The sequence below is a fragment of the Trichosurus vulpecula genome, chromosome 6, assembly GCF_011100635.1.
Source record: "Trichosurus vulpecula isolate mTriVul1 chromosome 6, mTriVul1.pri, whole genome shotgun sequence".
Taxonomy (NCBI): Eukaryota; Metazoa; Chordata; class Mammalia; order Diprotodontia; family Phalangeridae; genus Trichosurus; species Trichosurus vulpecula.
The window spans coordinates 168,213,457-168,231,074 of record NC_050578.1 but is presented as its reverse complement, the minus strand read 5'-3'; the positions used below and the strand labels follow the sequence as shown (position 1 = coordinate 168,231,074).

Here is a 17,618-nt window from a genome sequence, read left to right as displayed (position 1 = left end):
GAGACCTTGGAGATCAACCACTATTAGGGATTCTTAATCATTTTTTGTCATGGACCGCTTTAGCAGTCTGGTGAAACATATGGACCTCTTCTCAAAATAGTTTGTAGCCTACATTCATAACTGAAGGAAACACTCAATTTTAGTTAAATGTTAGTGAAAATTAAGATATATTTTTCCCATCTAAGTTCAGGGATGCTGAAATCTATTCAAAAGGCTAAGAACCAATGATCTAGTTCCTTCTCATTTTTTTTTTGATGGGAAACAGGAGTACAGGAAGATGTGACTTGCTCAAGATTACTTGGGCAGCACAGCCAGGATGGGAACCCAAGATCTCTGATTTGAAATACGGGGAGTTCTCACTTAGTCATGCAAGCGTAGGATAGATAGTGTGCTGAGATAGTCTTCTGGACTATGCATCCAGTAGAGAGATTTATCAAGATTTCTGGCTGATCCCAAGAGAGATTACACACACACACACTCACTAGCCTTGAAAGAAGGGGGAAGAAAAGTTGTAAAGGTGCAAATTTGGCCTAGACATGGAGAAAAAAGTTAAAATGTTCCTTTAAAAAAAATAACTTTAAGGCAACCTTGTGTTATAAAATCAAGATTGAGACTCATCACTAAGACAGGTCTTCTTTTTGCTTTTTACTGTACTGGCAGTATTACATCGATCATTACATTCAGTATTTTGGATAAAGGTCATTTCCATCTATTTTAAAGAAGCCTAGGCGTGGGGAGGGTGATTATGAGTTTAGAGAGATACGTCTAAGTGCCATAATTTTTATAGCGCCATAAAGTTTGCTTAGTGCCCTTACGGACCTTCTCATTTAATCGTCATAATTCTGTGAGGTGGATTGCACAAGCATTATTACGCTCATTTTGCAGATGAGGAAATAGAGCCTGAGAGAGGTTAACTGACCCGACCAAAGTTGCACAATTAAGTGGAAGGGCCAATACTCAATTCCAGGTTTTGTGACTCCCTCCTGATGAAATAATTGACCTCATTTCAGAAGGAACCCAAGAGCAAATATTCATTGCTAGCTTCCAGCAGATTCTAAATACTACTGCAGAGAGAGAGAGATTTCGTACGAAAAAGGGAGCCCTATTTTTTTTCTCATTTTAAAATCTTTTTCTTTTCTGGAAAAAGACCTAAAAATGTCATTTGTTCCTTGAAAAAACATTTACTGGTTTCCTGTTGCCTCTGGGATAAAATTACATATTACTCAGCTTGGAATTTAAAGCCTCAACCATCTTGTTCTAACTTATCTTTCCATCTTTATTTCATATTATTTCCCTTTAAACTCATACTACCTTTCAGATAACTGGCCTTCTAGAAGTTCTGTGGACTAAACACCATCTCCAATCTCTGTTGCTTTGCACAATTTGTTTTCTATGCCTGAAATGTACTCTTAACCTTGTCTGTCTTCAAGGATCAGCTCAGGTGCCACCTCCTTGGTGAGCCCTTCTAAGATCCTCTTCCCCACCCTCCCCAGTTGTTAAGTGATATTTCTTTTCTGAGATGATTTTGTATTGTGCTTATGTATATACATGTTTCATCTTCTTCAGTAAAATGTAAATTCTTTGAAAGCAGGGATAATTTTGTCACACAAGTCATCTATATATTCTGAGATACAACTGTGTATATATCTCAGCATCTAAGTGTCATGTAAGTATATAAACAGTACTTAGGTAAATGGAATTGAATTGCAAAAGGGCCTATCATGTGAAAAGAATAGTTTGAGCAAAAAATCTAAAGGCAAGAATCTTATAACTTTTCATTTTCCTCTGTATCTGAGGTTGTGTTTTCCCTATATTAACTTGGAGGTACTTAATGTGCTGAGCTGCCTGAGGTCTTAGACAAAAAACATTGCGGACTTGGCTGTGATGGATCTGTGCTGTGAGGTCAATAAAAGCAGCTTCCAGAAATAGTACATTCATAATTAGTCATGAATGACCTTAGAAGTCTAGACTTCATCATCTCCAGTCTTCTCTCTGCCCATATCCTGTTTTCATTTTTCATGGATATGACTACAGAGTGGTAGGTTATGTGTGTAGGAATCATCTTGACTTGTCATGAAATGAATGTTTCCTAGAGAATTCCGACTGCAGCAAGATGACAATTTTCATTGGACTCAATTTTGCCATTCTAAGTTAAGGCCAGTTCAATAACACTATAGTGCTATAAGCCGTAGAAGGTTTTTTTGGGGGGGGAGGGGGTTTATTAATCTCCTTCCTCCAAGGGAAAGAAAAAAAGGAGGACAGTGTGGAAAGAAATTTGGGATAATACAAATACAGTAGCTAAAAAAAATAGTTACTAATGCCGCTATGTTCATACTCTTTGAACCAGAGACTCCCATTACTGAGCTGAAACCCCAAGAAAGCCACCGATAAGAAGAAAGTCCCTGTATACACCAACATATTTATGACGATGCTTTTTGTTATAGCAAAGAATGGGAAACAAAATAGATGCTCATCAGTTGGGAAATGAATGTCAAAACAAGTTGTGGTACGCGAATGTAATGGAATATTACTGTCTTGCAAGAAATGATGCATATGATACAGAGAAGCATGGAAAGATTGACATGAACCGATGGAGGGTGAAGCAATAGAGGGTGAAGCAAGAAAATAACATGGACAATGACAACAGTGTAAATGGAAGGAACAACTGCACGCGCGTGCATGCACACACACATGCGCACACACACACAATGTTGGAAAAAATTATAAAGATCAAGCGTGGCTCAAGGAAGAGACATGAAAAGACGTTCCCAACCTACCCCTTCTTAGAGGTGGGAGGTCCACAGGAGATATATATTGCACTTGGTTTTGGACTTTTTCAATATATTGACTGATTGTGCTCATTTTTCTCTTCTTTTTCTTTTTTTTTTGTCTTTAAAAATATTATTTCTTATATGGAAGGGGTAGAGGGATTTGCAACATGTAATATATACATTGGGCAAGTGGTTGTCACAGTAGATTGAGCCCTGGGCCTGGAGTCAGGAAGACCTGAGTTCAAATCTTGCCTCAGCACTATCTGCGTGACCCTGGGCAAGTCACTTAACTCTGCCTCAGTTTCCTCATTTGTAAAATGAGCTAGAAAAGGGAATGGCAAAGCATTCCAGTATGTTTGCCAAGAAAACCCCAAAAAGGGTCACAAAGGGTCAGACGTGACTGAAACAACCGAACGATATATACATTATCTCGTATTAGCTGAACCACAACCCAGAGAAGTTGAGAATACAGATATTACTCACATTTGCAGCTGAAAAAAACTGAAAATGACCATCATTATACAACCAGTAAATGTCAGGTGGGGTTTTAATCCCCATCAGTTCTCTCTCTGGATGTGGATAGCATTTTCCATCATGAGTCCTTTGGAGTTGTCATTACTGAGAAGAGCCAAGTCGGTCATACTTGATCATCACACAGCGTTGCTGTTAGTACGTACAGTGTTCTCCTGTGCTCACTTTACTTTGCATAAGTTCATATGAGTCTTTCCAGGTTTTCCTGAAAATCATCTTGCTCACCATTTCTTACAGCACAATAGTATTCCATTTCGTTCATATACGACAACTCGTTCAGCCATTCCCCAATTGATGGGCATCCCCCCAATTTCCAATTCTTGGCACCACAAAGAGAGCTGCTATAAATATTTTTGTACATGTAGGTCTTTTTCCCTTTTTTATGATCTCTAGACCAGTTGTATTGCTGGATCAAAAGGTATGCACAGTTTGATTGCCCTTTGGGCATAATTCTAAATTGTTCTCCAAATGGTTGGATCAGTTCACAATGCCAGTCAATGGTGCATTAGTTTCTCAATTTTCCCACACTTTCTCCAGCATTCATCATTTTCCTTTTTTGTCACATTAGAAATCTGATAGGTGTGAGGTGGTACCTCAGAGTTGTTTTAATTTGCGTTTCTCTAATTAATAGTGATTTATAGCATTTTTTCAAATGTAGATAGTTTTGATTTCTTCATCTGAAAACTGCCTATTCATATCCTTTGACCATTTATCAATTGGGAAATGACTTGTATTCTTATAAATTTGACCTATTTTTCTATGTATTTGAGAAATGAGGCCTTTGTCAGAAACACTGGCTGTAAAATTGTTTCCCAGCTTTCTGCTTTCCTTCCAATCTTGGTTGCATTGGTTTTGTTTGTGCAAAATGTTTTTAATTTAATGTAATAAAAATTATTCATTTTATATCTCATAATGCTCTCTATAGCTTGGTCATACATTCTTCTCTTCTCCAAAGATCTGAAAGGCAAACTATTCCTTGGTCTCCTAATTTGCTTATGGTGTCACAATTTATGTCTAAATCATGTACCTATTTTGACCTTATCTTGGTATACAATGTAAGATGTTGGCTTATACCTAGTTTCTGCTATGCTGTTTTCCAGGGTTTTTTTTTTCAATTTTTGTCAGATAGTGAGTTCTTATCCCAGAATCTAGGTTCACTCCAATATCTTTGCCAAGAAAGCCCTATATTGGTTTTTGAAGAGTTGGATATAGCTGAACAACACTTCATGATTCTAGGGACAGTGCTTCTTTAAAAAAAAATTAACTTTTTTGTGACTGCAACAAATAGGAATATTTTAATATATAAAGAACAACAGAAAGCGACTGTATATAAAATTATGAATCTCTGTTATATACAGCTTGTTTTTTAACCTGTGTATTAAATTTAACAACATGGTACCAATACTGTCCTCTTTGTTTGTGTCTCCTTCTAGGTTTTCTTCTGTAAAGTTTTTTAATGTTTAATTAACATTCTTTTCTTTTTATGTTTCACTATGGCTACTGTTCTACTCCCTCCTCACAATTCTCCCCAGCAGAAATCAAAGTTCTCCTTTGTAACAAGTTAGCATTGTCAAGTACAACAAATTCATACATTGGCTATATCTGAAAATGTCCCAGTGTTCTTTATACTATATTCCACCACTTTCCATATGAGACATTAATGTAAAAGAATTCTGCGTAAATTAAGAAAAATATTCTGGATGAAAAACTCAAGGGTCAAGTAGTTGGCTGGGAACATGGCAAGACAGCGAAAACGGACTCAGATTCAGTCTCACATTTTGGAATCTTTCTTTGGTGACAAAGAAGACCAAAACATAGGCCCTGAAGAAGTCAACAAAGTCAAAGAGCCTACAACAAAAGCCTCCAAGAAAAACATGAACTGGTGTCAGGCCATGGAAGAGCTCAAAAAGGATTTGGAAAAGCAAGTTAGAGAAGTAGAGGAAACATTGGGAAGAGAAATGAGAGTGATGCAAGAAAATCATGAAAAACAAGTCAATGACTTGCTAAAGGAGACCCCCCCAAAAAAAATACTGAAGAAAATAACACCTTAAAAAAAAGACTAAACCAAATGGCAAAAGAGCTCCAAAAAGCCAATGAGGAGAAGAATGCCTTGAAAGGAAGAATTAGCCAAATGGAAAAGGCGGTCCAAAAGACCACTGAAGAAAATACCACCTTAAAAATTAGATTGGAGCAAGTGGAAGCTAGTGACTTGAGGAGAAATCAAAAAATTATAAAACAGAACCAAAGGAATGAAAAAGTGGAACACAATGTGAAATATCTCATTGGAAAAACCACTTTTTACTTTATTTTTCTTTTTTGGTCTATTTTCTTATGCAACATGGCTAATATGAAAATGTTTTGTGTGACTTCACATGTATTATCAATATCCAATTGCCTTCTCAAGGAGGGCAGAGGGAGAAAGAGAATTTGCAACTCAGAATTTTAAAAAATGAATGTTAAAAAATTTTTACATGTAATTGACTGAAAAAAAGGAAAAAAAAAACTTTAAATGACCTGGTAGGGGGTCCAGAGTAGGAACTTATTAATTATATAGGAGAGTGAGCCTCTGAGCAGAAATATTTTTGTGATGGAAAAGTTATTCACAAACCATATAGAGTTATATGGATGCCAGCTGTTATTATAAGTCTAGGTAAGAGGTAAGAAGGGCCAGAATTAGGGTGGCATCAAGAGAGTGAAGAGAAAGGAAAAGACATTATGAAAGTAAAATTGACCTGACTTGTTAACTAATGGATGTGTTTCTGGGGTGGGGGAGGAAGAGATAAGAGGTAAAGGAGATAGTAAATTCCAAGGTGACTCTAGTGTTGGGAGCATTCATTTACCTAGGGGGAGGAGAGCTGCATGCTGGTGGGCACAATGCCCAAACCTACAATTCCCTGCAACTGAGAAAGGGCCTTCAGCTGGAAAATATTTGCCACTTCTCCCCCCTCTGCCCTCTAAGATGGAAAGGGCAGCACTCACTGCAGGGGCCCAGGCCCATTGGCTGGGAAATAGATTGGAGGCAAAGGAAACAGAGAATGAGATGGGTTGGGATGACATAAGCTCCATTGTGCCTATACTATGGTAGACATGAAGGTGGTCTGGGTTTATTAGGCAGAATAGAAAATCACGGAGTTGTTGTTTAGTATCCTCAGTGCTAACAGTAGTATGGAAGTGGAAAGAGCACTGTGAGATTGGTGAGGAACTGTATCATGGACAACTCCCTTAACACCAGCTTCACTGCCTCTAAAACAGGGATAATTATACTTGCCCTAGGTTCATCATAGGATTGCTACAATAATAGTTCACATTTAGTTATTTTATATTATATGTATATTATTTACATATTTTATATTTATATATAATTTAAGGTTTACAAAGTACTTTCCTCCCAGTGAAGGTATGAAGTAGGTAATAAAAGGTTTTGGGTTTTTTTATCCAGATATGTCATTGCATTTGCTGTTGGGAGTGCTAACAAGGAAACCCTATCAAAAGAAATCAACTATTCTGCAACTTTTATTCTTAAGAAAGATGTCTGGAGCACTGAGAGGTCAAACACACAGCCAGTACTGTCAGATGTGGAACTTGAACCCAGGGCTTCCTGATATCACCCTGCTTCTCGTGTACATTTTGAAGATGAAGAAAATGAGGCTCAAAGTTCTGGTCATACAGTTGGCAAGTATAACAATACTGTAGTAGAGCCAGGATTCAAACTGAGATCTTCTGTTTCCAAATTCAGTGCTCTTGCAACTACACTATGCTGTGGGGGCATTTGGAATGCTGTAAAAACGTAAGGTTAGTTATCATGCTGGTGAAAGCATTCATCTAGGGATGGATTGAAGGTAGAATATGAGGTCTATGGGAAGTCAACTAAAGGGCTATTGGAATCAGGGCATGCCTAGATAGGAGTTGAGGCAATGGGAATGGGGAAGGAACACAGGAGTTATTTCAAAGGAAAAATAGACAGGCCTTGGATCTAGAAACAAAACTAAACACTGGGTAGGCAGAAAGGATCTCAAGGTCCTTGTAATGTAAATATGGAGTTGTCATCCTGGTTAGATGTTGCAAGAGGACAAGTGATAAGAGTTTAACTTCTCATAGTCCTAAGTTTAGCCCCACTTTAATATTATATATGATACATGAGGTTTTAGCTTATGAAATGTCATAATTTTATGATCCCTTTCAGACTTTCCCTGATGGCTGTCAAAGAGGAAGAAGAATTATAATTCAACAAGCATTTATTAAACATTTTATGCAAAGCCCTGTGCTAGGTACTAAGCATAGAAAGGCAAAACTAGTTTCTGCCTCCAGAGAGTTTTCATTCTACTTGGGGGCTGGGTGTGGGGATGGTGGTCCAAAATGCAGCATTTACTAGGTAAGTGCAGCACCATTCAAGGAGGGATAGAGCATTTACAATAAAGGGAATCAGAAAAGGCTTCTAGAGAACACCTTGAAGGAAGCTAAGGCTTTTGACAGGATATGAGAAAGGAAAACATTTCCAGGCATGTAGGACAATGAAAAAGAAGATGCAGACAGTAGAGAACACCTTATACTGTGTGTCCCCCATGTCATATGCATTTCATAGACACTCCTACTGCTTCCAGGCTCATCCAGGTCTATTCCACAGCTACTTGGGAATTTTCGTCACTTGCTCACAATTTCTTGGTGGCCCCTAACCTATATAACTAACAATTTTCCTCTCCTTTAGCTGTGGGTGTGTATATGGGTGTGGAAGAGGTTTGGAAGGTATAAAATGAGAAGGTATAAACAGAGTTGGGGGGTGAGGTGTCACAAAGAGTTCTCTAAGTGGCAGAAAATACCTTCTTGAACTATGTACTTGTTAACATATTAACCTAATTTAAATACAACTAGCTAAATACCAATTATATTATTCTAATACCTTGTGCTGAGAGGAATAATTATTTCTCTGTTACTTATCCAAGTACACTATTATGAAATGCTTGGGGTACTAATGACTTCTCAAGATTTTTCCATCCAGGATTTGCAGAACATGGAAGACTAGAAGGAAAGTAGCAGAAAATAGGTGGTGAAACAGGAAGTCTTCTAGAACGTGCTAATAAACCTCAGTTCTCTGACCTAGGCCTCAGCCTACACACAGTCATTCTGCTGCTTGGTAGGATCTTGCTCTATTTAAAACAAAGACTGGTTTTGGACTTTTGATATGGAACTCATATAGGAATCAATTTTTTTTTAAAAAAGACGCATCCAGTAGGATAAGCTTTTGTCCCTGGTTGTAAACACTCTCATTCTCAGAAGCTGACATCTCTGATTTCATCTGGCTGATGTTTTTCTTCAGTTGGGTTATATAAGTGACTTGAAAGTAAATTCTCCTTCATCCAAGGGGTAAATTTAATTGGCTTTGGGACAGCTGATAACCTTTCCCCTGCATGCATTCATCAGTTCAGACTCATTCTCACTTAGCCACGTTCTGAGAACCTGCTTTGTCAATACTGCTTCTTATACACTGAATTCCATGCCTATCTCTGCTTTAACACACTCCTCACAGCCCCACCTCTAGAATCCCTTCAAGACTCAGCTTAAATATTACCATGCAGTACTTTTTATATCTCCCAGGTGATCTCCCTCCAAGTAATATAATCTTCCCCCAAATTATCACATATAACATAACCTCCCCCCAAATAATCACTTCATGTATATTGTATATATATTTTACTCTTAAAATATAAGCTCCTTGAAGGCATGGACTTTTTTAATTCCCAGTGCCTAGCACAGTGACTGACACAGTAGGAGTTGAATAAATGCTTACTCATTTTTTCACCAGACAAAGCTAATCTACTTTGAGGCTTCTGAAGGATCAAACTCTAAAAAGATAAATTCTTCAGTGTTTTACTTCTCGTCCTGGAATCAATTCATATTCTAGGATGCAGGTCCACACTACAGTCAGGGATGTACTAGGTAAACATGCCTGAAGTCTGTCATTTCCATCCTTTGTGCCTGGAGGGTGAGAGAATTCTGTAATAAATCAGAAATGATAGCACCTTCATTTTGCAGTCAAAGTTCAGGAGCACTAAACCATGGTACAGTGAGTTTAGTGTCTAATACAGAATTTCTTCCACTACTTTACCTTTATATCTTAAGAAAATGTAATACGCTAATACCCATGTTCCTCAAATTGAAAGATTTTTGTTTTGTAGAGCATTTCAAATTGCCTTTGTGAAGTATGAAGGGCATTTAGGATTCTTTTAAACTCCAAAAAAATTCAAGAAGCTAGCTTTCACTTTCTGATTGTCAAGTCAGCAATCGGCATGAAGGACTTAACTCTACGTGAGCAGTCAGTGTCACTGCTTTGGCCTAAGTACAACGTAAGCCAGTTTCCTCATGATACGTCCTCAAATTGATTTTATAATGAATAGTCTTGTGAAGCCCTTAAGTTCCCACAGAAGTGACATTAGTTGATGTGATATATGTGAAAATATTTGAAACCTTTAATAGAAACATGAGAGTTCCTAGAAAACAAATCTGTGCATGTATAGCCTATATTAGATTGCTTGCCGCGTTGGGGGGGAAGAAGGGGAGAGGGGGAGAAAAAAATTTGGAACTCGAAATCTTAAAAAAGTGAATGTTGAAAAAAAATTTAAATTAAGAAAATCAATTCAGTAGTTTTCTTTCAAAATAATGGATTTCAACTGAAATAAGTTATTTTCTTTCTAACCACTTGTTGAAATAAAAAAAAAATCTTTAAGTTCAGAATCTTAAATTTGTAGAATTCATTTACAGATAGAATGTAGAATTCCATTGATTATCCCTTGAAATCTTATTTTGTACTACAGTCTGTGATGTCATGATGACCTGCCATATTCTGTCTTTGCCCATTGCTTAATATAACACGTGCTGAAAGATAGAAACTATTTTTTGCACAAGTGAATTAACTTTTGCTTGTTCCAAAGCAGGCCTGCATAACATATGGCCTGCAGTCCACCAAAGGATTTCTTATGGCCCTTGAAAAATGTAGAGGATGTAAAAGAAAATAAAGATGTAACAAGTGCGGTGTTGAACAGGAACAAAGTGCGTGCAGCCAAGTGCCAATGCAGCTGACGCCCTCCATGTGATAAGTGGCAACAACTCGAGGGCTTCTTCCCTTCCCTGACTGCACAGTCACCCTCCAAGTTACATGAGTGTCTGGCACTCTCTCCAAGGACAGATACTCAGCTCAGCAGTTCTTTGTATGTGAGCAGTTGCTGTGGAGATTTTTTTGGTTCTAACATTAAAGTTTTTGGGGTGACTGTAAAATGGATGATAAAAAGAAACGGAAGATCGAATCAGAACATACAGTATTTAATCCAGAGTGGACAAATAGATACTTGTTTACTTACATGAGAGACAAAATACTGTGCCTTATTTGCCAAGAAGTAATAGCTGTTCTGAAGGAATACAATCTTTGTCGCCATTTAGAATCAAAACATCCTGACTTAACTGGAAACCAATGAAAAACAAAGCATCTAAATTGTTGAAAAATCTCAGTGGGGAATGATGATTTTTCAAGAAAGTAAAATCAGAAAAAGAGGTGGATATTAAGGTTAGTTTTCAGATTTCTAAAGAAATTGATTTCAAACATGATTCTGGAGCACGATAAACTGATTGCTAACAAGAAGTATAATACATCCTATTAACTAAATGCAAATAGTAAGAAAACCTGAAAAATGTATTAAAACTTTTACCACTTAGCAAAGTAATTTTTTAAACATTAACGTGATCTTTTGATAAAGAAAAATCTTAATAAGTGTAATTAATTGATATTAATTGAAATTTCTCTTTTTAAAAAATATGGTTTATTTGCAAAATAATTTAATCATTTATTATACCTTTACTTGGACAGTGAGCTGCTAAAAATCTATCTGCAGCCCGAAGAAGTTTAGCTTATTTTAATTTGGCCCATACCGACTCCCAAGTTGTGCTGGAAGGTCTGTTCCACTGCAAAGGTTAGGGATAATTAACAGTTAATCAATCCAAAGTCCTCTGCTTGGTCTCTAACCCCAAATATTCATTCTTTCCAGAAATAAAATGTGTTAACATGTAAAAACACTTTGTCCATTTCATTCTCAAATACTCTGATTTCAGTTAGCAAGAGGTGGGTAGAATTTACTACTAGCATCTGTGATGCTAATTTTTAACGAATTAAAATGATCCACTATCACCACAAAAGCCAAACAGAAACAAGAGGGTTACTAATGGTTTCTATTTATTCATTAATAAAAAGTGCATAGTACAAGCCCTTTACCCCAATCCAAGTACTCAATAAAAGATTAACAGGAAACCCTGGATGGCACAGACATGATTTGTTTGGCATAATTTAGACATTTTAAACCAGCAATTAACATTTAGTACATCACATGACTGCTTCTCTTTTTATTTTGTTGTTTTTTAAACAAAGTGATCTTCAGACATTAATAATAACAAACACACATGATTCTTCATTAAGAATATAATATATTAAGAGACTAAACCTACTACTGCAGTAACAAAGATGTAATCCATTAACTGTAAACTCTCTTTTCACTGCTTCTTCAGGTTGCTGGAATTCCTGCCTTAAGAATTCAGCTGGCACTGTTTTTAAACAGATCCGAATAGTGAAAAACTTTCAATATTTAGTATCTTCCAAGGTTCCTTCTAAAATGTGAGCTATATAAATTCCATATAAACACGATGTTACACTTTCAATTCACAAATCACAAAAGACACTAAAAGTAACCTTGTGATAGGCTGTGACTGATAGTTAGTTTAGAGAGTTTTTGCAAGTTTAAAAATGTGACTTGCTGAACATGGGGTCATGGCCTGGTACATCATAAAACATTTTACTACAAAACATTTCCAACTTAGTTTTTTCCATATGTAAAGCCAAAAATATTGTTTTGCATAAATAAAGCTAACAAAATGAGCTTTCAACGACATACTATTTGCAGTGTTTAAGTGCCACTGGTGATTTTAAAAGATGGGGCCCTAATCTTTTTTTTCCAGAATACTCAAAAAAATTTTTTTAAAAAAGGATTGTAGTGATGGTTTTAAGTTAATGCTTATAAGGCAAATGACTTACTAGTCTGTTCAACAAAAAGGCATCAATCATGCAGAAGCTTTAAGGGTTATGTTTGTTGCATTGTAAATTACTGTTTTTAAGAATAGTCTGTATACCTCAACCTATCACAGGTGCTTAAAAATTTTACAAGCAACACAATTAGAGTCAATACTCTGTGGAGATAAGAACTGCTGTTATTAATTAGTAGATAAGAAATCTAATACAAAGAAAAAGAAAAAAACACAAATGTGCTTTAGCTCAGGTATCAAATAAATATGGTCTTGGAACAGAAACAAGAGTCCTGATTTCCAGGGCCCAAGGCTGACACTAGACCGCTCTGGCACCATGTTACTTAAAACTGTTCCAAACTGCAGTCAGCTCTCTATTACTCGGGTGCTGCTGGAATACTGTATGCATTCTATCTGCCAAGAGCAGGCTTCCCAAACACTTACAGGATATGGAGACTGGGAAGATGAGGGGTGCAGATAAAGGGGCAGAGTTTTCAGAATTGAGGGCACAAGGGTCCCCACCTTTCATCTTAGGTGCTACTACCCTGGCTGATTCATTCCCTATAAGTACGCAGCTGAAAAAGTAGAGTTTGATTGTCTAGTGGATCACAGCTGAGGGAAACCATGATTTTGGGGGATTAAGACTTCTAGTATTTGACTTTCTGGCATACGATACCCCTCTATTAACAAAAGTAATTAAGAGTTGGTTGTATTATTTCACCAAGTTGGTCAGAAAACTAAGATGTACAAAAAAGAATTCAAGTTAGGAATATCAGATTGTATATTTAAAATTATGACCTTACATAGTGTAGATGGCCTAGAAGGCAATCTTAAAAAACAAAACAAAACTTCCTTAAGTGTCACAGGACTATATCAGAGACTATATTACACAGTACAATGATATAGAGAAATTTATTCAACTTATACAAGTGCAAGATCTATACAATAAAAGGCTATGCTGATTCTTCATTTATGATGAAAAAAGTCTTATATTGGATAGCAGTGTATACTCCAGGTCCCCATAAGTTGTTCTCACTCACTAGGAAAAACTACATAGCCAAGTAGGTCATGTACACATATTCTTTATATTATTCTCACTCATTTTCTAAACTGACCAAGAAAAACATACAACTGTCTATTTTTCTGTACATTTCAAAAAATGCTCTTAAGTTAATATCCACAAGCATTCGTCCCATTTAGGTAAACTAGAACTCACACAGTAAGGGAAGAGAACAAACACCTCTCATTCTTCCCCACTTGCCATATATTTCCCTGGAATCAACAAATTCATAAAGGTTTGTTAAAAGGTTAGAAAGGGCATTGAAGTCAAAACAATAGAGGACAGAGAATTAGCAAGTAAAACTATATTTGAAAATCAGTAGCCAAATAGGCTCTCATAAAGCTTTAAAGTTACGCTCAGTGAAAGGAAAAGAAATAATCCAAGTTTTAGTTCTAAAACCTTGGAGTCAATAAGTCAAAAGGTATTTTCAATTTTAATAGGTTCTCATCATAAACAATAAATTATAGTTTAAATTAAAATGATATCGGTTACTCCCAGTATAGACAGGAGTTGTTACATATTCTCTTTTTATAAACCTTATAAGTCTAGTGCTCAGTGGCTTACAAATATTTTATATAATGGACAGTTAATTATGTATTTTATCAATTACATTTATTGAACTTTTTAATGTAAAATAATTTCATGAAAGGTAGTAAAAACTTAGCAAACCACCATATAATTTCTGCTTTTTTTCCCCCAAGCATACAAGTCAGTTCTAATGGGCTTTTGCCACCAATGGTAAAAATTCCATGTAGTTAAAAAGTCTGGAGAATATGGAGAAAACTACCATCCACAGAGAGGGTCACTATTAGGCTGAATATAAATACAATGTGGTTCTAATTGTCCCAGCTGAGTTCAAATAACTTTAAAAGTATACCTTATGCAAAAAAAAAAAAAATCAGTCTTACAAAACTATCAAAACCATTTCATGGGTTTAAATTCAGAGACTGCAATTCTCCTTCAATGAGGCCAGAAATCATCACACACAACACACACACACACACACAAAATCATAACCATTACAAAGAGAATAAGTGGAATGTTTAAGGTCTGGAAACCCCAGAATCCCATGTGACTCCTTTAAGGAAAAAAAAATATTTACGCAAATATACTCTAAACAGGAATGATGGCAACATGGGAAGCAAAAATTAGATCACAGTAAAATTTCTAGTAGCTCATGAAAACAATACCATCCTATGCTGTAAATGCAAAGGGAAAAATAGTACTAATTGGGTTAAGAGTACTCTGGTCATTTTCTTCCATTTGGTCGTGCAAGGTGTTAGCTGTTTTCATTTTCTATCATACAAAGTCTAGTCCACAGGAGGTGCTGGTGGATCTTGTCCCTGGCAATTAAAAAAAAATCCAAAAGACAACAAAATTAACCTTTTCTGAAACTACAGGACAGGCAATTCTAACAACAAGGAAAACTGACATGAACATTTTTTTTCTAGGTTTTTACACATTAGGAAGACTATAGTTTTCTTTTCTTCTTTTTTGGGGGGGAAGGCAGGGCAATGAGGGTTAAGCAACTTGCCCAAGGTCACACAGCTAGTAAATGGTGTCTGAGGCCGGACTTGAACTCAGGTCCTCCTGACTCCAAGGGTGCTGCTCTACTCACTGTGCCACCTCGCTGCCCCAGGAAGACTATAGTTTTAGGGTGATTACTTTCAGTAATAACTCAGCATAGCCCATAAACATTCCCAGATAACAAAGGCACTCTGCTAAGCTTTTCTTTCTTAATATTAACAATACTAGATGCGGAAATAAGGCCAGTCATACTGATCATTAAACACCACCATATGTGGAGGGGTGTAACAGCAAGCAAGTGCCTTTGATTGAATCAAGAGTCTTTGATGACCTGCCTAAGTCACATGAGTTTGAGTCACATGGTTGTGATGCCCTCTGATCCTAAGGAGAAGTGTATGTATACTCTGAGGTCAGCATTTTGCTTTGGAGCTCACTCACTGGAAGAGTGTTTATGTGATTTGACCAGATGAGACTCTGGGCAGCCATTAAGGAGCCCCCTGCCCCCTGGCTTTGAAAACCCAAATGTTGGTGCTTCTCTCTCTCTCTGGTAACTATGTATGTATTGCTATGGACAGACAGTGAGGAACCTTGTCTGCTGATCTGTGCTATTTGCTCTGTTTATACAATTTCTGCTTGTAATTTCTGTTTGTGTTTTCTCTGAAGTTCAGGGTGCTGACTTTTTCCCCTGAACTAAGTGAATGATATATGTATGTTTAATTAAAGTGAGACTGTAAACCCCTTAAAGTTGCTTTCCTTGGAAAAGCAGATCAAAGAGCCTGTGCTAGCAGCCCTCCTGTGTGCTGGTGTTGTTGGTCTTACACTTCACACTTCCGCAGCAGCTGCTAACAACGTTGTTATTACAAGGGGCTAAGAAAACAAATAATTGGGATAATGTCATGTTAAATTTTAAATGTGCTAGAGGAAATGAATTACTTGAGCAAAATGGAAAAAATTAAAATCAAGTTTGAATACTGACTGATGATACTTTCTGCAATCCTGAAAAAGTTACCGTTTTGAGACTTTCTACTTCTACTGCTCAGTCTGCAAAAAATGGATGGTCTTTTAAATGGGTACACTGGCAAAGTAAGCATTTTTAATGCTGGGAGACAAATGGAAGTTACAACAAAAAAAAAAAACACTACATAAAAAATAAATCTCATTTTTACTTGGTGACTTAGATATTTTAGATGAATATATGTCTATACACACATCATATAGTTCCCCCTCCCTTCTCCCCAGCAACAACAAACAAACAAAGAAATCAGGTTTCCTAATCCATAACACTTACATTATGTGGACTGGTTGGTTTTCCAGATATGATGGATCCTCTCAGATTAAAAGGTCTCATTAGGAACAAGATCATTGCAATGGCCACCCAGAACATTATTATCATAGTGATGCTGAGGCCAGGATCAACAGAAGAATTAGGTCCTGGTACTAAAAACAGACAAATAAACAAACAAAAAGTTTATTTGAAAAAGAATGAAATCTTTGATGTAGTATTTATATTTTTATATAAATACAAATAATGTACTAGCAGATATCTGCTTCAGCATTAGAAAATAATATTGTGTATAGAAATAAATTATGGAACAGAAAAGTTTCCATGCTTAATAAAAATGGAAAACAAATTAAAAGGATATAACTAATAATAATTATTATTATTTTTATCTTTAAGGTCCACAAAACACTTAACAAATATTACCTCATTTTGTCCTAACAACAACCCAGGAGGGAGGTGCTAATATTATTATCTCCATTTTACAGATGAGGAAAACTGACACTGAGAGATGCCGAGTGTTCTGCTCAGGGTCACACAACTCTTAAGTATCTGAGACTGTATTTGAACTCCACCCTTCCTGGCTTCAACTCTAAGACATTATCCATTGTACCACCTAGAGCTGCTAACTAGAGGAAGACAGAAAATTATGGTTTGAGAAAGAGTACACATATCATAAAGGATACATCAAAAGAACTTTTGTGAGCAAACAGCCCCAGAAAAGAGCTAAGAAAATGCACCTCCCTAAATGGACTCAAGGAGGTTTTGTTTGGTTTTGCTTAACTGATTTTTCCCCTTTTTCTTTTTTAATCTTTATCAAAAAAGAAGACTGTTCAATCTGTGTGTGTAGCAGAGCTGTATGTAATAGAGATTTGGTTTGTGTTAAATTAAAAATTTTTTACAACAATTTATTTTTTAAAAAAATCTAACTAAATTGAAAAAAAATCCAGAAGATCAATGATGTGAAGGAGACTGAGAGCTCTTGAGTATGAAAGACCCTGTCATCCTCTCAAGGTATATTCTTCTTTATGCTTCCCTTTCAGTCAAACTCCCAGAAAAAGCTATTTTCACTCTGTTCCCTTTTCTCACCTCTCACTAACTTTTTAACCCTACCTTCCAATCTTATCTTTTAACTTAAGCTACTTTCTCCGTTTGGAAGGGCTAAAAGAAAATAGCCACAATGTTGAAGTGGAACTGTGTCAATACAGTCATCCTAGAAAGCAATTATTTGGAAATTATTCCCCAAAAGTTGATTGATTGTGAATATCCTTTGACCCAGCAATACCTCAATTAAGTCTTATGCTCCAGAAATCAAAGGTAAAGGACACCTATAAAAATATTTATAGCAGCTACCTACCTCTTGATTGTAACAACATGATGCTAGCAGCTGCTG

The 17,618-nt window shown here is 36.4% G+C and overlaps 1 protein-coding gene across 1 annotated transcript in view; it reads right to left on the bottom strand.

The window, feature by feature from the left end:
• Positions 1–11,503: 11,503 nt before the first annotated feature.
• Positions 11,504–17,618, bottom strand: part of SMIM14 (small integral membrane protein 14) — a 64,188-nt gene continuing 58,073 nt past the window's right edge. Inside the window, exons 4-5 of the mRNA XM_036763383.1 lie at positions 16,235–16,383; positions 11,504–14,762 (exon numbers count right to left, since the gene is read on the bottom strand). Of these exons, the coding sequence (XP_036619278.1) occupies positions 14,730–14,762; positions 16,235–16,383 (182 nt within the window). The 3' untranslated portion in view covers positions 11,504–14,729. The remainder of the gene's footprint in view (positions 14,763–16,234; positions 16,384–17,618) is intronic.